At 37.1% G+C, this 20,596-nt stretch overlaps 2 protein-coding genes across 3 annotated transcripts in view; one reads left to right on the forward strand and one right to left on the reverse strand.

Moving 5' to 3' along the window:
* Positions 1-15,180, forward strand: wash1 (WAS protein family homolog 1). The gene is made up of 11 exons (XM_079825349.1): positions 1-116; positions 834-974; positions 5,919-6,030; positions 7,293-7,439; positions 8,341-8,477; positions 8,573-8,708; positions 8,798-9,005; positions 9,208-9,387; positions 11,861-12,019; positions 14,195-14,263; positions 14,348-15,180. The coding sequence occupies exons 1-11, from the start codon at positions 109-111 to the stop codon at positions 14,494-14,496; spliced, it is 1,446 nt and encodes a 481-aa protein (XP_079681475.1). The 5' UTR covers positions 1-108; the 3' UTR covers positions 14,497-15,180.
* The window catches only part of ddx11 (DEAD/H (Asp-Glu-Ala-Asp/His) box helicase 11), a 25,300-nt gene continuing 19,876 nt past the window's right edge, over positions 15,173-20,596 (reverse strand). For both annotated transcript variants that reach the window (XM_079825348.1, XM_079825347.1), the window contains exons 23-26: positions 19,714-19,798; positions 19,557-19,632; positions 19,126-19,280; positions 15,173-15,366 (exon numbers count right to left, since the gene is read on the reverse strand). In XM_079825348.1, coding sequence (XP_079681474.1) covers positions 15,328-15,366; positions 19,126-19,280; positions 19,557-19,632; positions 19,714-19,798 — 355 coding nt within the window. In that variant the 3' untranslated portion in view covers positions 15,173-15,327. The remainder of the gene's footprint in view (positions 15,367-19,125; positions 19,281-19,556; positions 19,633-19,713; positions 19,799-20,596) is intronic.

Below are 20,596 nucleotides of genomic sequence, written 5' to 3' on the forward strand. Positions count from 1 at the left end.
TTACGCTCCGACGTCAGGCGTCACGTGATCTTTGAGTGCGGAAGTTTTGATCCTGACAGACTCCGGGCGCCTTCAAGCTTCTGAACGTTTGTGCTTTTTGGCATATAAATGGTCAGGTACGGTGTTCCCTTCTATTTGCATTTATTTTATAGCAATATTTCATAGACATCGCATATGCACCCCTTTGATTTTCTTGCTGCTGTGTGTTGTCTGCACCGAAGATAGCAGAATGCTTACATTGTGTTGGTCTAATGAGAATCATTGTCGAAATCAGCCTTTTTTTCCCCTCAGATAATTTTCATATTGCTATTATACACTCAAAACACGACATACAACATAACACCGCTTGTTCGACTTTATCCAACCCTGTGTGCGAGTCATCATGTGACTGTCATTTGGTTAAGCCTCTGGGTTTGTTTCTAAGGCTGGATCATTGTTTCATTTTGCTGGACTAGATTAAAGTCTTCTAGATTGGATATAGGTACGTGACCCATGTAACTGTGATGAAAGGGGGCAAAAACATAAATCCCAGAGGATATTAAGTTAACTTTGCATTTCCATCCAGTGTCCATTGCAACAAATAGTAGCCTGTTCAGTAGCCTGTCGTCTGCAGTGTATTAGGTCATACATGTATAACATACCAACTATTGAACAACACATATCATCAAGTTAGCTTCTACTATGGCAAAATATAACACTAGATTATAAACTGTATATATTATGCCCTTTCAATTTATCTACTGTTGTTTTAACGCTTAACGTGTGGTTCAGGGACATATTTATACACAGATTGAATGATTTGTTGGTTTGTGTATGTGTGTATGTATGTGTAGAATGACACAGAAACGTTACCTGGAGGGACAGGTATACTCCGTACCGCTCATCCAGCCGGACCTGAGGAGGGAAGAGGCTGTCCATCAGATCACAGATGCGTTACAGTACCTGGAAACTATATCAACAGACATCTTTACTAGGTTTGTACACACATTTATACACATTCATAGTACAGAGTGTTTTTCTGCAGATCAGAGCTGTGGATCAACCCCCGGTTTCACAGACCAGGTTTAAGCCTAGTCCAAGACTAAAATGCATGTTTGAGCTGTTTTTAATGAAAGCAACCATTGTTTTATCTCAAGATGCGCACCAGTAATGTTTTTTTCTAAGGCATGTTTATAAAAGCTACTTAAATGTCATAGCTGAACTAAGATCTAATCCTGGCTTAATCTAAACCCTGTCTGTAAAACCAAGCTTTAGAATGTCTAGATTATCAGCAGTACACGCAAACACTATATATGAAGGCTACTTTTTAAGTCGGGTCTCAACAATATGGATTTTTCTATTTTTTTTAACATTAGCTGTTTCCATTCAACTCTTTTTATGAGCATTTTGGGATATCGCATAAGAAAACACTGGATGGAAACTCCAAGATACACATCATTTCTAGATATGTGCATAAAAAATGTATGCACTCAATTGAGGCGGATACAATTCTTATCTTATAAGAAGATGCTCATAAACTATGATGTAAATACGTTTACCGAATACATCCCTCGATGCGCAGCTAAAAACAGTGGATGTGTTTGGATATTTGGACTAACCAGCGGACCAATCAACAGCATCTCAAATGTTGGTTTGGTTATTCTGAAATCATCAAAATGGTTAGGTATAATAACCTCCTAAAATTTTCTCACACGATTGCATTCCCAAACACCAGGCGTCCAATATAACAGCGTTTATTGCGTCTCGTCTGCACGCTTTGAGATTCGTACAGTTATGATGTACGGAAACAGAGCCACAGTGGCTTCTTCCATTTTTATTATAGATATTTTGCACCAATATCCCAGGAAGTGGCGATTTTGTTATCTTGAACACATGGGATGGAAACAGTGCTTTATTTGCAATTGTTTTATGCGATTATTCCAATTTTGATCATAAGTTAAATCAATCGCAACTTTGGATAGAAACAGCTATTTGCCAAAACATTTCACATTCAACAATTTCAATATTTTTTTACATTTTCACTGGCACAGCCACAAAAAAAATTACTAAATATTTTTATTTTTTACCACATAAAACATATGTTGCTAAAAATATATTTATTTTAACAATGTATTTTATGTCAAAAATATATATTTCATATAATTTTAAGTTATTTACAAAATAATTACTATAAATAATTTATTAGATGATTTTCAGCTGGACATTATACACTACTGTTTTTAAAGAAATTAATACTTTTATTAATCAATGATGCATTAAAGTGATCAAAAGTGACAGTAAAGGCATTTATAATATAGAATATTTATTTTTCAAATTATTAAATTATCAAAATATTTAAAGAATCCTTAGAAGAAGAAAAAAAAATTGTATATATATATATATATATATATATATATATATATATATATATATATATATATATATATATATATATATATATATAGGAATGGTTTCCACAAAAAAAAAAGCAGTACAACTGTTTTCAACATTGATCATAATAATAGTTTATTGAGCATCAAATCATCATATTAGAATGATTTCTTAAGGATCATGTGACACTGAGGACTAGAGTAAGGATGCTGAAAAGTCCGTTTTTCACATTATTACTGTTTTTGCGGTATTTTTGAATAAATCAAATAAATGTACCCTTGGTGAGGAAAAGAAACTTCCTTTAAAAAATTTTTTTTAAAAACATATCGACCCCAAGCTTTTGAATGGTAGTGCAACTCTAATTTCGCTCCACTCACTTCATACAGTTTTGTTGGGACAAGTTCATCAAAATACCTCTAGAATGAACATTTCAGTGCATAACGCAGAGCAAATGTTTATGTGTGCAAGGCATTAAAACACATGTACATGAAAACAAAAGATATAGTGAAAACACGGCACTGGTCATATAAGGTAAGTGACAGCTCCATCAATGGGCCCAAAACACCCTCACACTGGCCCAGGCCGTTCTTATTATTGGGCCTGGCTTTTGAAGGAGAGAGTGTGTTTAGACCGTGTGAAAATAACAAAAGAGAGAAATACAATGAAAGGTGTGTGTTTTGCATGAGATGCAGTTGTGAGGGAGTGAGTGCTCAAATATGCTAATTCCAGCTGAACAGACTGGAAAACCATCCACCGCGTTACCATGACAACATGGCACGTAGGGGTCCAGGGAACATATTTGTGTGTGTGTGGTGAAGCAGTGCGTTTCTAGGTCAGCTCCATTAAGCCTCTCCTTCCCCCCTCTCTTTTAGTCATTCTTCTGTCATTTTCCCTCCTTTTCTAATGGAGGGTCTTTTTAGACAGCATGTAGTGCCACAGGCTACAGAAGAGCACACTTAGTAGTGATGATAGGACTGTACACACGCACAATTATGCTCTCATTCCCAATGCATTTTGTTTATGTTTTCAGGCTGCCATACTGTAGCTGCCTTATGCAATCAAGGGATCTTTTTTTTTCCATTTGTGATGTCTGTCCACAGAAGAAGTGTACAATGGACAAACGAAAGAGAAATGTGGTCAGTGGGTTACAATAGGTGTATTAAAAAGGCATTAACCAGCCAAGACAGATGGCATTGTCATAGAGCCAGAAGATCGGAGTATAGGAGCTGTTTTGTCTGCATGGCTCGCTGCAGTACTCAATTTGCTTGGCTTATCATTCAGACCGTTGTTTGGAGAAGTTTGCTGCAAAGTTTGCCATTGGTCCTGGTTGTTGCAGAATTTGATGTGAAATTCAGCTGATCATTGCTGATATATAAAGGCCATTGTAGTGGCAAGTATTTATTTATTTAAATAAAATGTAATGCTCGACTCCCACACAGGTGGTAACGCTTTAAGCGCTCGAAACGTTACCACCTGTGTGGGAGTCGAGCATTACATTTTTACATGTTTTGGAGCCGTGGTGAGCTGACTTTTTCATGTTGAGCACCCATTTTGAGCTAAAAATCGTTTTGCCGTTGATGTGCGTGCTTTGGATCTGTTTTTACTAAGTATTTATTTATATAGACCGATCAGGCACAACATTATGACATTATAACTAATATTGTGTGGTCCCCTTTTGCTGCCAAAACAGCCCTGACCCGTCTGACTCCACTAGACCCCTGAAGGTGTGCTGTGGTATCTGGCTCCAAGATGTTAGCAGCAGATCCTTTAAGTCCTGTAAATTGGCCTCCATGGATCGGACTTGTTTGTTCAGCTCATCCCACAGATGCTCGATTGGATTGAGATCTGGGGAATTTGGAGGCCAAGTCAACACCTCAAACTCATTGTTGCACTCCTTAAACCATTCCTGAACCATTTGTGTTTTGTGGCAGGGCGCATTATCCTGCTGAAAGAGGACACAGCCACCAGGGAATACCGTTTCCATGAAAGGGTGAACATGGTCTGAAACAATGCTTAGGTAGGTAGTACGTGTCAAAGTAACATCCACATGAATGGAAGGTTTCCCAGCAGAACATTGCCCAAAGCATCACACTGCCTCCGCCGACTTGCCTTCTTCCCAAATTGCATCCTGGTGCCATGTGTTCCCCAGGTAAGCGACGCACACGCACCCATCCACGTGATGTAAAAGAAAACGTGATTCATCAGACCAGGCCACCTTCTTCCATTGCTCCGTGGTCCAGTTCTGATGCTCATGTGCCCACTGTTGCCTCTTTCAGCGGTGGACTGCGAAGCACTGTGTATTCTGACACCTTTCTATCAGAACCAGCATTAACTTCTTGAGCAATTTGAGCGACAGTCGCTTGTCTGTTTGATCAGATCATACGGGCCAGCCTTCGCTCCCCACGTGCATCAGTGAGCATTGGCCGCCCATGACCCTGTCGCCGGTTCACCACTGTTCCTTCCTTGAACCACTTTTGATAGATCCTGACCACTGCAGACCAGGAACACCCCACAAGAGCTGCAGTTTTGGAGATGTTCTGACCCAGTCGTCTAGCCATCACAATTTGGCCCTTGTCAAACTCGCTCAAATCCTTACGCTTGCCCATTTTTCCTGCTTCCAAAATGTTCACTTGCTGCCTAATATATCCCACCAACTAACAGGTGCCGTGATGAAGAGATAATCAGTGTTTTTCACTTCCCCAGTCATAATGTTATGCCTGATCAGCGTATATAATGTATATTTGTGTGAGTGTATGAGTATATATACAAAGACACGCACACACACAGAAATATATATATATATATATATATATATATATATATATATATATATATACACACACACATATATTATGTAAACACTTACTTTTATGTTAGACGCAATTAATCACAATTAATCGATTTACAGCCCTTATGTGTTTATGTATAAATACAAATTTGTATACATAAAAATGAAAATGAAATGACAGAACCATGATATTTCTTTTTCAGAATTACTTGGAGAATGGAAACTTCAAAAGAAAAGGCATTTATTTGAAATAGAAATCCTCTACATTATAAAAATGTATAACATTATAAAACAACATTATAAAAGTCTTTATTTTAATGCATACTTAATAAAAAAAATAATTTCTTACGGTAAAACGGTAATGTGTACATATATATTTTATTTATATAACATCTATACTGTTTTATAAAAGCAATAATGCACTTGTACCTTACCACTACAAATTAAAGATACAAAATATATACTTAATGCTGTATAGATTTCACTCAGAAAAAACTGTTTGTTTATTAAATATGTTTAATTGTTTGACAAGGCAATAGGAAGATTGAAAGTTAAATTTTTGAAATCGAAATGATAAGTGTTGATTGAACATATGAATAGTTAAATATCAGTTAAACATACTGGTTTAAAGTGGATTCATGGCAAAACAGTTTCAATTAAGTTCAGGATTGAATTTGAGATTACACTTTAGTGAAGGTCTGACCTAAATATGTTCACCTGTATTCGGCAGACATTTTTTGACTTGGTTTGTCTTTGACAGGGTGTCTCAGAGCGTGGAGAAGAACCGTGCACACCTTCAGTCCGTCACAGACCGGATCAAATTGGCTCAGGCCAGAGTCCAGAAGATCAAAGGAAGCAAGAAAGCCACAAAGGTGATGCAGATGATTCAGACACACAGAAAATCTGCCAGTCAGTCACACAGTGTAAAAGAGAAACTTATTCTGCAGAAACTGTCTGGAGCAGCATGTGAATATGCATAGGTGACAAGGTTGGTGTAGGAAGTTAGGACCCAAATGAAAAGAGGCACTTCGGTATTCTTTATTTAGATAAAGTAAAACAAAAGACAAACTACAACTACCCCTTAGGGAAAAAAACACCAAGGCCTCCAGCACAGAAGCTAGAGTAGTGCTTGAGCACAAGGCTGGGTGGAGGACATGGCAAAGCTTGGAGCAGAGCAGGACGCGAAAAGGCTGGGAACAAGATCGCACACGAAGGGCCCTATCATACACCCGGCGCAATGCAGCGCCATGCGTGACTCAAGTGTTTTTTGCTAGTTTCAGCCCGACACAGTTATCATTTTTCACGTCCTGCGCCACGTTGTTTAAATAGCAAATGCATTTGCGCCCATGGGCATGCTGGTCTGAAAACGAGGTGTGTTCAGGCGCATTGTTGGCGCTTTGCTATTTTGAGGCAACTGAAATAGACTGCGCCATTGACCAACTGAAAGTGGTCTAAAGTCAATGTTTTTTTTTGTTATTTAAAGGGCGCGTTAGTACTATGCGCCAATAGGTGGGTGCGCAACGCGCGTACACGCAGCAGCCCACAAACATTTTTAAATATTAAAACTAAAAGGATTCCTCTCTGGAGAAGCGTTCAGTCTTTCCGCTCGCAAATTCCACCATGTAAATAGTGATTCCGCCACGGCGCAAGTGCAACTGGCTTTTTAAGGGAATGGGAGATGAGACTCTGATTGGTTTATTGCACGTTACGCAAACACACCTTCATAAAGAGAATAGGGACAACTCTTTTAGACCATGTGCCAAGCGTGCCGACCATTTTTTCCCGTCATTAAACTAGCAAACGTGTATTCGGACATGCCCTAAGTGCACTTGCGCCGTGCACTTTAGACCATGCACTCAGATTGTTAAAATAGGACACTGTATGCTGGCATTATGCAAATTTGTTACATTGTTACGTATGTATGTACTCAGGAAGTGAGACTGGAATTACTGACCACTCGTTTCAGCAGTTCAGAATTGATTCTTTCTTTTAGGAGACAATAACTTTATCTGTCGTGCACTTTGATCTTTAAAAAATTTTACATTCACCAACATCTATATTACACAGTGCACAAAAGGTAGTATTCAAAAAAGCATTATAGGGGATTGGTTATATGTTTGATGTTTTTGTGTAGGTGTTCTCCAGTGCCAAATACCCCGCACCAGAAAAACTGCAGGATTATTCTTCCATCTTTACGGGTGCAGTTGATCCCGCATCCCAAAAGCGGCCTCGCTTTAAAGTTCAAAGCAAACTCCGCCCACTGGATGACAAGGCCTTACAGGTGAAAAAAAAATCAGTCATCTGCCTTTATCCTCCTCCTTCCTGTCATGCTCACTATCCAGAGTATATGGATCATATTTTTCTTTTAAAAATACATGGAATTTACTTGTATATACTTTCGTAATGGATTATTGGAAAGACTTATCATAATTATTTCCTTTGTATAAATTAATGGAGTTTTCCATAAAAAAATAAAGAGAGGAAGTAAACTGTCTTTAATCATTTTTTCTTAATTCATATTTTATTTTTTGTTTGACTACATTTTAAAACATGAATTAAAATGTTCTAAATATGTCTTTCCATTTGTCCATTTAAAAAGTGATTTTCCTTTTTTCTCAAAAATCATGGTAATAATTCAAACCTAAAATGGAAATAAATCGCTTTTTAAATGGACAAATTAAAAGACATGGAAAACTGCTTATTTAATTAATGTTTTAAAATGTAGTTAAAATATTAAATTAATCAATTACTTTTTAAATTGAAATATAAATGGACATATTTAAATGGACTTTGTTTTAAAATCTAATTAAATAAAATAAATGCACAAAATATTAAATTAAAAATCACATTTTAAATTGCACTTTGAAAAAACATTTTCCTGGTTTGTTTTGTAAATTTTTTTATACATCGAGTTTAAAAATTCCATTGGACAGTTCACTTGTCTGGCAACAATCTGCTTTCGACTGAATTTTTAAAGCCACACAAGCACTTAAAAGTTGTTCAATTCAAAATTGAGGATATTTGTGTGAATTTCATCATTCAACTCTTTTTTTTAAGAAGCTCCTTGTAGTTTTTTAACAACCTTGAACACTAGGCTTGTAATATCAAATTACAGTGTATAACTATCAACACAAATTTATGTTAAAATGATTCATGAAATTACCAACACATGTGTTTTATAGGAGAAGTCGATGTATTTGCCAGTGTGCGTAAACACTAAGAAGCGCTCTGAGGATGAGACAGAGGAGGGTTTGGGAAGTCTGCCGAGAAATGTCAACTCAGTCAGCTCCTTATTGCTGTTCAACACAACAGAGAACCTGTGAGTACACACACACCTACACATATTGACTGAATGCTGTGCAGGCGAAGCAACCTTATTAACGCTCATATAATCATCGCTATGTGTATTTTCAGCTATAAGAAATATGTGTTTCTTGACCCTCTGGCGGGAGCTGTAACTAAAACACACACCACGTTAGAGACGGAAAAGGAAGATAAACCATTTGATGCACCGCTGTCGATCACCAAGAGAGAGCAGCTGGAAAGACAGGTGAGCTGTTCAATCACACCTATACTAAAGCAATAAACTGAAAACAGGACGCAAGCATTGCTTATGTCTCTGTCACGCTTTCTTCTCAGACCGCAGAGAATTATTTCTATGTGCCAGACCTGGGGCAAGTGCCGGAGATCGATGTGCCGTCTTACCTGCCTGACCTACCCGGCATCGCTGATGACCTCATGTACAGCGCTGACCTCGGGCCAGGGTTCGCACCATCCGTTCCATCCAGCAACAGCATCCCTGAACTTCCCTCGTTTGGCACAGATCATGATGAATCTAGTGGATCCGGTGGGATTAACATTCTTTTATGGAAGATTTTAAAATTAAAGAGGTCATATTGTAAGAAATGAAATTTTGAAATATGCAAATCATTATTTTTATATTTATAAACACAAAATTAATAAAAGTGTATAATGTGACCCCTTTAAGCAGTGTCAATTATGTTTTCCTTCATTTTTTTTAAATTCTTATTTGTTTGTTGTTTTTTAAGACTCTCATTTTAGACTTGAGGCTCCTCCCCCTCCGCCGCCTCCACCCCCTCCTCCACCAGAGTCAACCCAGGCACCGGTCCCGCCTCCTGGAATTTCTCCAGCCCCGCCCCCTCCACCCCCGCCTCCACCTATCACACCAGAATGCACTACTGACACATCAAGTCAAGCCACTCCCACAAGTAAGATTTATTTTCAGATGATTGCATTTTTTAGGATTTCATAAAATTGTATTGTTATTGCTTGTCAGACAAACCGACTGTGATGATGCCAGTGCAATATTGAATTGATATTGGTCTACTTTCTTGTAACTTTTTTAGACTGTGTAGTGTGTACAAAACCTAAACTTATTTCTGCCTTCTGCCCAACAAAACAATCTTTTTTTTTGTCCATATACACTACCATTCAATGTCTTTAAAATATTTTTGAAAGGCGTCTCTTATGCTCACCAAGGCTGCATTTGTTTGATCAAAATTACAGTAAAAACTGTAATATTGTGAAATATTATTACTAGGGCTGTCAAAATTAACGTGTTAACACATGCGATTAATTTTTTCCGTTTAACACTTTAAAAACATTTACGCAGCATCTGTCATCCATTGGCTGTACTACAGTATATGATCACACTATCATTCATTCGAATGCTATTAAACTCATAGGACGCAAAAATAGGAACTTAAATCTGGACGTGGCCACGTTGAGTTCTCTTTCACACTTGAACAGACAAAAACACACAAAAGTATACCAAAATATCCGCTTTGTCGAGTATCCTCTTAAGCACAGTCTTAAATGAGTTAAAGAGTTGTGATGAGTGTCGGATCTGGATCCGCTTCAGGTCTTAAAGGGATCCCCTGGTGTTAAGACTTGTATGGCTTAATATAACATAAATGATGTCCCTTACTGAAATATGTAGTAGAAAACCCATGAAAGATCTACGTTATTTAAAAAATCCCTTGCATGTTTGGACAATGGGCGGCGCCATTTTGTTTGCGTTTTATGTCGATGACGTAGAATGGTTGCACTCGGTAATCAACTGGCGCTACCCGTAACTATTTTTACCACAACACAACTCGAAAAATGTTTCAGAGTTAAACAAAACCAATGAATTGCTTTGTAATTACCTTTAAAACACACTCAAACACACATGCACACAAACTCTCTCACACACACACCAACAGATCGGCGCACGCTCTGTTTCAGTCGCAATTTGTTATGTGCTGCCCTCATCAGTCTCCACAACAGGGGCTGAATCCGAAATCGCCCCCTAAAACTTCAATCACTATTCCCTACGTTTGTCCACTAATACAGTTCACTTGAAGGAGTGAATAAAAGCGAGTGAGTGAATTTGAACAGCCGTTGTGTGTACATCGGCTGTACACTCGTTATTGCGGTGCAATGTGGGATTGAATGAGTGCACTCAATAACGTCCACTATGGTTTCGGACACCACTACAAATGGCTGCCCCCTCAAATAATGCCCTATTTGAGTGTATAGGGGGCAATTTCGGATTCAGCCAGGGAGAGTGTTGGCCTGCCGAATCGGAACCAGGTGACAAATTAGGCAAGTCAACCTCATATATAACATTACAGCTGATTGAGCGGGTGTGCGCCAACAGTGCGTGGATGTGTGTGTGTGTGAGAGTTTGTGTGCACGTGTGTTTAAGTGTGTTTTAAATGCAATTACAAAGCAATTCATTGGTTTTGTTTAACTCTGAAACATTTTTTCGAGTTGTGTTGTGGTAAAAATAGCTATTTCTTGGGTTTTCTACTACATATTTCAGTAAGAGACTTCATTTATGTTATATTAAGCCATACAAGTCTTAACACCGTGGGATCCCTTTAAAGTGACAGCAGCCTAATAAAACTGCTGCTGTCTGTCATTAACTCAAATCAAAGAACAAAAGACAAAGAGAAAACCACTCACTGCTCTTGACTGAACTTTTGAGGCTTTAATAAGGATTAATCTATATTTAAAGGTGCAGTGTGTACTATTTATGAGGGTCTATTGACAGAAATGCAATATAATATACACAACTATGTTTTCTTATAATTTATAATGAACCGTTATGTTTTTATTACCTTAGAATGATCCATTTCTATCTTCATACACCACGGGTCCCCATTAATCTGGAGATTTAAATGTGAAAATATTACAATATAAAAAAAAATATTAAAAACATTAATGTTAGTTGCGATTAATCACGATTAATTACAGAAGAAATGACAGCACTAATTAATTATTACACTTAAGAATGTTTTCTATATTAATTCATTTTCAAATGCAATTTATTTCTGTGATGCAAAGCTGAATTTTCAGCATCATTACTCCAGTCTTCAGTGTCACATGATCCTTCATAAATCATTCTAATATGATGATTTGCTATTCAAGAAACATTTTTAATTATTATCAATGTTGAAAAAAGTTGAAAAAGCTGCTTCATACTTTTGAGCAAACTGTGATAATATTTTTTCAGGAATAGTTGATTAGAAAGCTCAAAAGAACAGCATGTAAATCTCACATTACAAATGCCTTTACTGTCACTTTTCATTTATTGAATACATTCTTGATGAATAAAAGTGATAGTTAAAAAAGCAAATCTAACTTTTCTAACTTGCTAGTGTGTCAACCACATTCTTTTGTCTTTGTGTTTACAAGGTGTGGTGAAAGGCGCCCCTACTGAGGTGTTAAAGCCGTCGGACGGGCGAGCCAGCCTGCTGGAGTCGATCCGAAATGCTGGCGGTATTGGCAAAGCAAACCTCCGCAATGTTAAGGAGCGCAAGAGGGAGAAGAAGAAACAGAAGGAACAAGAGCAAGGTCAGACGCCACCAGTGTTTACACTGTGTTAAAAACAGGCCGTGCATACTGTCAAACAGGATCAATTAAAGGGTGTTAACATTAGCTAAACTGTTATTAGAGTAAGAAAGTGTTTGCTAAGGCAAGCATAAAAAAATCCTATGGCATCCAAGCCATATGTACAGACTTGGGTTGGATCAGTAAGAAACCACCTAGAAACAACCCTAGTAAATACATAGGTACATCCTGGCAACCACCCAGATTATATGTAAAAATGCACTTGAAATTAATTTGCAAGATCAATATAATAAGAGTACAAGAGTATTCATTTTATTAAAACAAGAGAAATTCATTGTTTCAGCATCACTGAAATAAGGAAGAGCGGCGTGGTATTTGGAAAGGTCAAAAGAGAAATTTACTTTCATTAAATCTGCCCTATTAAGCCTTTTTAAATCTGCTTGACATTTGCTCTGAAATCGACTGGCTCTGGACTCACAAAGTCTCAGATATTTAAGACAAGTTCTTCATTGATATAATATCAATGGATAAACTATGTGGTCTTTTGAATTAGTCATCTCTGAGAGGTAATTACTCATGATTTAGGGCTTGGGTGAGAGTAAATGCCACAGTTAAGATTTGAGAGAACATAATTGAATATTCTTGTTATTCTCCTGAAATATGTCTGTTTGCTGCAGAAAATAACAGAGACAGGCACTGGAAAGGGCTTTTCTTTCTTTTGAGGAGCACAAAAGAAAGAAGATGTTTAGCAGAAAATTCACCCTGCTCTTTTTGTTTTAATGAGAACGGATGCTGTTGAGTCTCCGAAAAGGTCAAAAAACACAATAAAAGCGATTTGTATGATTTGAATGCAAGATACACAACTGTTCAAAAGTTACACTACTGTTTAAAGTTTTTGAAAAAACTCTTATGCTGGCCAACGCTGCACCAAAATTACAGTAAAACAGTAATAATGTGAAAAATGATTACAATTTTAAAGCCACAATATGTATTTTTTTGCTGCTAGAAGTCGCATATTCAAAACAAAGGTGTAGCTTGATTTTATTATGATGCAGACGACAGCTTCCGCTTCTTCCGCTCATGCGTATGTGGGGTAACTCAGCGCTATTTTATCATATTAGAGACATTTGAGTGTGTTGAAAGTTATGTTTTAATGCTACTCTGTGCGTTAACTCGGCGGCTACTATAAGACACTCGCTGCACACTGAACGATATTAAGCATGGTAAAACATGGTACTCACTGTAAAAAAAAAAAAACAAGTTTTAAACAATAAGACTAACTCTGTTAAGCTATATAACAATGATTAGTTTTCTGACAATGAATGTATCCAAACAGTTGCTCACCTGTCTAATAAAACCCATAATATATTAAATAATGCTGGGCAAACAATTAATCGCATCCAAAATATAAGTTTGTGTTTACATAATAAAGGTGCGAGTACGATATATAAATATTATGTATATATAAATACACACCTTCATGTATATATTTAAGAAAAATGTTATTTACATACAAATGTATATTTATATATAGGATAAATTATATAAATATATACAGTATATACATGCAAAAATATATACATGAAGGTGTGTATTTAGACATAATATTTATATACCGTACACACACCTTTATTATGTAAACACAAACTTTTATTTTGAATGCGATTAATCATGACTAATCGATTGCCCAGCACTAATATTAAAGCGTCTTTGGTGTTTCCATGGTTTCTGCAAAATAAAACCGGAAATTGAGGGTAACGCGGGTATGATGCCATTGATAGGCGACGCATGGACACGGTTCGTGTCCTGATTAAAATAGCTTTTTTAAACATTCTTGGAAACATATGGGATAATGCAAGTACACAAGTCAACAAAATATATAACAAGGTTCTATTGGTTTTGGGATATTTTAATCCAAATATCTTACATATTGGGCCTTTAAATAATTGTTTTATATTTTAAAATGCAAAATTTCTGCGATTTGCTGCTCAAGAAACATTTCTTATATTATCAATGTTGAAAATGGTTGTGCTGCTTAATATTTTGTGGAAACTGATTTTTTGTTTTGTTTATATATAAATGTCTTTACTCTCAAATCTTCGGAAGTCCTGTTATCTGTAGCATTTACAGAAAACGCTATTTTTTCCCCCTGTAACAATCATCTTTTTTTTTTTTCAGTCGGTGCAGCGGTCAGCGGTGGAAACCTGATGTCGGACCTCTTCAATAAATTGGCCTTGCGCAGGAAAGGTGCATTTGAAACCTTCCTTTTAGTGCCTCAATCTCTGTTTTCATGCTACCTGATGCATTTTTTTCATTGTGAATATTTGACAGGTATCTCTGGCAAGGGTCCAGGGGCTGGAGACTCATCTGAAGCACCTGCCAACTCTGGCGGAGCGTTCGCCAGGATGTCAGATGTGATTCCGCCCCTTCCAGCGCCGCAGCAACCGGCCGCAGATGATGAAGATGATTGGGAGGCGTAACCATGGCGACCCAGAGTTGAGTGTGATACTCAAGTCGGGAGTTGAAATCCTCAAAGACAAGAGTCTGGAAATATCGTCTCTCCATAGAGAGCTATGGAGTGTTAAGTGAGACATTTTGTCACTTGTTTTGGATCATCATGGTCAGTGAATGAACAAAAGTATGAGAAGATCTGTTATAAATGCCATTAAGAAAGAAAGATGATATTATTAAAGTCAAAATTACATCTAAATTCACCCAAATATATATATATATCTATATAATCTTTCATTAAAATTGAATAACTTCCTCCAATTCTGATCCAGCCCATCTGATGTCATCTAGCCCACAAGCAATTGGTTAAAGAAACTAAAGCAATTAGTTTCACTCCAAAATCTGACATAATGGTTGTTTTATGTTGACTTTAGTACTTAATAGCACTTTTTGATGAACATTTTTCACTTCTCATGGGCATTTCAAAAGAAGGTCACAATGAAGTTGATAGTGAAATAACTAATGTTCCATTAAGGAAAAAAAACAAAAACAAAACAAAAAAACAAAAGCAAAAAGTGTTTTACATGCACTAAAACATCTCTGGCATTTGTAGCTTCAGTACAGAAAAATAAACTAATCTACTATGATTGTTTTAGCCCATATGAACCAGTGTGTTGGCTCCACATTTTGGATTAAAAACCTTACGACTCTTGTAAAAATGAGCTTTATTTAAATGAAAGTCAAGAACTGAACCAAAACACACTTAAACGCAGAACCAGGACAGAGGCAGCAGAACTCAATAATTCACAAGGCCAGAGTAAATCAAACAAACATTCATAATGCAGGACACACTAGTACTTTCACACGCTGTCGAGTCTCTGTCGCTTCTCCAGGAAGAACTGCGGAATCAAATAAAGGATCAGACAGGAATCATACTGATGACAAATCCTTCTCATCCTGTCATCCTCCACTTCCTGTCATTAGAACAGACCTGCTTACAGAGAGCACAGCTGGAGAACGTCTGTCTCATTAAAACAGCACGCAGCTGGAGAGACACTCAATCGCACTTCACATGCTCCTGTCTATCACAATCTACGAGATTGGCATTCTACCTATTTTACAAATAAAGCTGAATGTGGTATGCATGAGGCAAGTGATCAGCTAAGGACAAAGAAAACCACTTTTTTTTCCCCGCCTATTCAATTGACTATATAATTAGAATAATACAAATATTATTTAAAATGTTTTGATTTTATTACTATATAAATTATAAAAATTGACCAAATCAAAGAAATATACTACTATGTACTGTAAAATAAAAACAGATATTTAATAATAACATAAATAATGACAATACTTATATTTATGAGTGTCTAAACCAGTGTTTCCCAAACTTTTTCAGTGCCACCCTACATTAGTGTTGTCAAAATACTGGAATTTAACTTCAATACGATAGCTTGAAAAGTATCAATATCCGATACCATTTTCGACACCAAGGGGAAAAACCACCGTATATAGGCGACTGTCATCTATTTTTAATATTATCAAACAGTTTTCCCAACCATTGAAAGTCTAGACCAGGGTTCCTCAAACTCATAGAGAGCCACTGTCCTGCAGAGTTTAGCTCCAACCCTGATCAAACACACCTTCCTGTGATTTTCTAGTGATCCTGAACATAGATATACATAATAAAGGCTAGATGTCTCGTCTGCACTGCCGGCCAATGGAGGTCGACGTCCGCACCTGGCGGCCATCTTGTCTCAGTCAGCTCGCTCACTCGTAACATTGTGTTTTAATGGTGCATGTACTTTTTAATGAACCATAACTTGCTCCATTTTCTACCGATTTTCAAACTGTTTGGTTTGTTATAAAGGTCAGAGATGTAGTTATGACACTGACTGCATACTTATGAATAATTATTCATAATTTGTTCAAGCATCCAGAATTATAGCCACGTTAATAACGTTTGTAAGAAACCAAACCATTCGTCAAGATTTCAGCGAGATAAGAGTATTTGTGTTCGTGCAGATCACTCACCTTACATTAGGTACCACAGAGCCCTGCCTGTGACAAGATGGCCGCCGGTGATGACGTTAGAGAATCCGCCATTAGACATCTAGCCTTTATTATGGATATCTACGATCTTGAATACCTTAATTAGCTTGCTCAGGTGTGTTTGAGCTAAACTCTGCAGGACAGTGGCCCTCCAGGACCGAGTTTGAGGAACCCTGGTCTAGGCAATCAATAATTTCTTCTGAAGAAATCACTTTATATGGTTTTAATTTATATATAGACATCGCTAAATTACCATTATAACTATCTCACCTAAACGTTTGCTCACTCAATGTATTTGTGTTTTTACAATGTGGTAATTTTGTTGCTGTAGCACAAGCACTTCAAACTTTAAACTGAATTTTTTTTAAAAAGACAACAGTCAGTAATAAAATAAGAACAAATAAAAAAATTACTAACGATAGCACAAATAAATCAAATGGAATAAAGATACAAATTAAATTAAATTGCTTTAATTTTTACAGGTAGGTCTAACAGTAGTAGGGCTATTCGGGTAAGAAATACAGAAACTGAATAAAGCAATTAAATGTAAAATAATCTTGGATCGTTTTCATTGTGAAAAAATAAATAATACAGATTAAATCAAAGTTACAAAAGTTATTCAGTAAAGAACAGTGAGTGATTTTCTCTTTGTCTTTTGTTGTTGGATTAACAACACAGACAACAATATTTATTAAGCCGCCTTTCCATTGCACAAACGACCCAGAAATCATTCATTTCCAATGGAGAGCAGTACAGGAGCTGCATGGAGTTCCAATCAAATTTCAGATCCGATTTCAGCTTCAGATGCGTTGAAATATTTGAACTTCTGTGGCTAGACCGTATGTGACCGGCTGACAGAATGTGAAACTAGGAGCGTGAAGTTAGAATTACCAATATTTTAACACTTTAACGTTATTCTGTAAACACTATTTCTGTAAAATGGCTGTTATTAATAATTATGGCAGAAATAATTATTTTATAATTATTAAATCAATATTTATGTTGATTGGCTCTATAACATCTATGTTTTTATTTTAGATGTATTAGATGTAGATTTAGATGTAGATTGAGGGTCATTTGTTTCGTGTGGATATATTCATACATGCATGACATTAATTAAAATCATTCATTTTACCATGGTGAAAGCCGAGGGTAACGGTTGCGTAACTGTGCGTTCACACCGCCGCCGGCGAGAGCGTCAAACTTCGCTCTGGCCGCCCTGCCATCGACGCTGTAGAAAGATTCGTGGACGCGCTGCCGCTCTGACGTAGATCGAATGCTTGGTCTTTTTTAAAACTGTATTTAAAGGGGCTTTAAAGTAAACAATCATGTTGATCGGCGTTTGTGCAGACTGACCACAGGTAGGGTATAACAGTATAAGATAACCTCATGAAATCATTTAAATGTGAAAGTAAAAAAAAAGCAGATCGATGGAAATAACATAACAATTATAGTTACATGTTTGCTAACGAAATAAACCAATTAAAAGCAATTTGTGGGGTGTATAAATAATGTTGCGCGTCTTCTTATCAAACCCGCCGCACCAGCAGGGATCAACCTCTCCTTTATTTTGCTTGGGAACTAATGTGGTCGGAACCAAAGTTTACAGCACTGAGTTCTCTGAAATCATCTCAAGCGGAGCACTTCTACATTCCGATTGGTTGACGCCGGTTGCCGCCGAACCGCGTCATAGCTCATTACCATAAAGTTGACCTGATTTTAACTCTCCTCGACGCCGGAGCTCGCCGCCGGGCTCCCATTGAAAATGAATGACTTCCGGCCACTTTGACGCTCTTGTCGGCGGCGGTGTGAACGCACAGTAATGTGTCAATCGTATGCGAATGTCGTGTGCAGTGGAAAGGCGGCTTTAGGCTGCTGTCACTTTAAGACCTGACGCACGGATCCAATATACTATTGCACATGCATATCTGAACTGCCTACATTCATTTAGGACTTAACCAACAGTGTTTACGTGAATAACTGGCAAGATGGACATTGTGACAATTTTTTGTGTGTCTATTTGACCATTTAAGAGCAACAAGCTGCGAAAAAGAAGTCAATTTGGTAGTGTTGTGTGTGCGCACATTGGATGTGAGCACAGGAATGAAAATTATGCGCAATCCCACGTCGAACCTTTCGTATGATTTGCATTTTGATTATGAATGTGTGTTATGTTATTTGAGACGGCAGAGATTGATGGTATATAACTTTTTTTTGTACAGTTTTAGCAATTTAAAAATGAAGAATTTTTTTACGCAGTACCCCGGTTGGGAAAAACTGCTCTAAACCATAGAGCTTTTATTTTGGTGCAAATTATATTGGTATCCCACAATGCAATGCGCTTGACTTGAACTTTCTATTTCCACTATGACGAATGTAATATCAACAGCATTTTTTAATCATTTATTGGCTTAATATTTGATATGTCTGGCAAAAGTTAAGAAATTTGAATACAACTGGACATTTGCTGAATAAACAACAAATAAGATCATGTGACCATAATACTACTGTTCGAAATTGTTGCATGCTGTTTCACATACATTTTTAAAAAGTAGGCAGTATACAGTATGTATTACATGCTGTACAATATACAGTATGCTTACCCTCCTGACGCTGGCAAAGGCGGGACCAAAAGTTGTGTGCGTGTGTGTGCTGGAACGAATCCATTGGGGAAGTTTCTGCAGCGTGCCTGATCGGGCGTACCGATGGTCGCACAGCACAATGCATGCGTAATCGCCACGGTGACGGATCGCCCGACCTGTGTGGAGTAAGAAATCAGAAACAAATGTGTTCAACTGTGCTTTATCAGCTATTAAATATAAAAACTAGATTACAGATTGCATTGTCTTGATAGTTGAATTGGTGATAAAATACTAGTATACAGTCTTGTATGAAATAAATAATAAAAGTACTATGCTAGTATGCTATTCTTAATTGAGACAATGTGTCTTTGTCTATACAAACTGGATTTGTTTGCCCTTTGTGAAACACAGCATTGAATCACAGGAGGTCTTGAGTATGTGGCTCCACTTACCAATAGATTGATTGACCGCTTTCATGCACAGACCCTCAACCAAAGCCTTCCCGGGACTTTTACCACTAACGTGAGGCTGAAACAGAAGGGAGACAGTTAGGAATAGTTGATTTGTTTCTTTCAGTTCACATCTGCACCATCCCGTAGGACGTCTCACCATGTGCTTGTCCAGGTAAGCCATCTTCTCCTGCAGCTCTGGTGACTTTATGTTGGGATATGGCATTCCAACCATAACGATACATCTGAACACATCCAAAGATGCAAAAAACTGTCATTTAACAATTAAACAAGAAAATGCTTTCAAAGATTATATTTGGCATAGGCCTCATTTCTATGTTCAGTCATTTTTAATCTAACACAAAATGGTTTTAGAAATTTTCATAATGTTGTATTTTGGTTGCAATTAGGTAATGTTGCGTTAAAAAAACAACTGAAATTTACAGTAACCAAAATTTTGTGGGGGAAAACCCCTTAGTTATAACATAAAAAAAAGTCATCTGTCGTATTAAAGGAGCAGTTCACTTTAAAATGAAAATTAGCCCATGATTTACTCACCCCCAAGCCATCCTAGGTGTATATGACTTACTTCTTTCTGATGAACACAATCAGAGTTATATTAATACATTTCCAGGGGGTTAGTAAAGGCCTTCTGAAGCAAATCGATGGAGTTTTGTATGAAAAATATCCATATTTTAAACTTTATAAAGTAAAATATCTAGCTTCCGCTCCGCCAGACCTTCCGTATTCAACTTACGAAAAAAGCTTAACTGGCGTGACGTATCTCTTGAACGTAGCGCAAGTGTTTTAATTTGAACTGCGAGAGGCGTAACACTTTCTGCGAAAGTTAAATACGGAAGGAGGTCTGCCGGAAGCTAGATATTTTACTTTATAAAGTTTTAAATATGGATATTTTTCTTACAAAACCTCATCGATTCATTTCAGAAGGCCTTTATTAAAGGATTAGTTAACTTTTAGATAAACTTTTGCGGATAATTTACTCACCCCCATGTCATCCAAGATGCCCATCTTTTTCTTTCTGC

This window comes from Gobio gobio (genome assembly GCF_949357685.1).
Source record: "Gobio gobio genome assembly, chromosome: 9".
NCBI classification, from domain to species: Eukaryota; Metazoa; Chordata; class Actinopteri; order Cypriniformes; family Gobionidae; genus Gobio; species Gobio gobio.

What these genes read in the sequence shown, in the direction of transcription:
- wash1 (XM_079825349.1), top strand. An exon ending in GAAGCAAGAAAGCCACAAAG is followed by an intron (nt 6,031 to 7,292) that starts GTGATGCAGATG and finishes GTTTTTGTGTAG; the next exon opens with GTGTTCTCCAGTGCCAAATA. An exon ending in TGGATGACAAGGCCTTACAG is followed by an intron (nt 7,440 to 8,340) that starts GTGAAAAAAAAA and finishes TGTGTTTTATAG; the next exon opens with GAGAAGTCGATGTATTTGCC.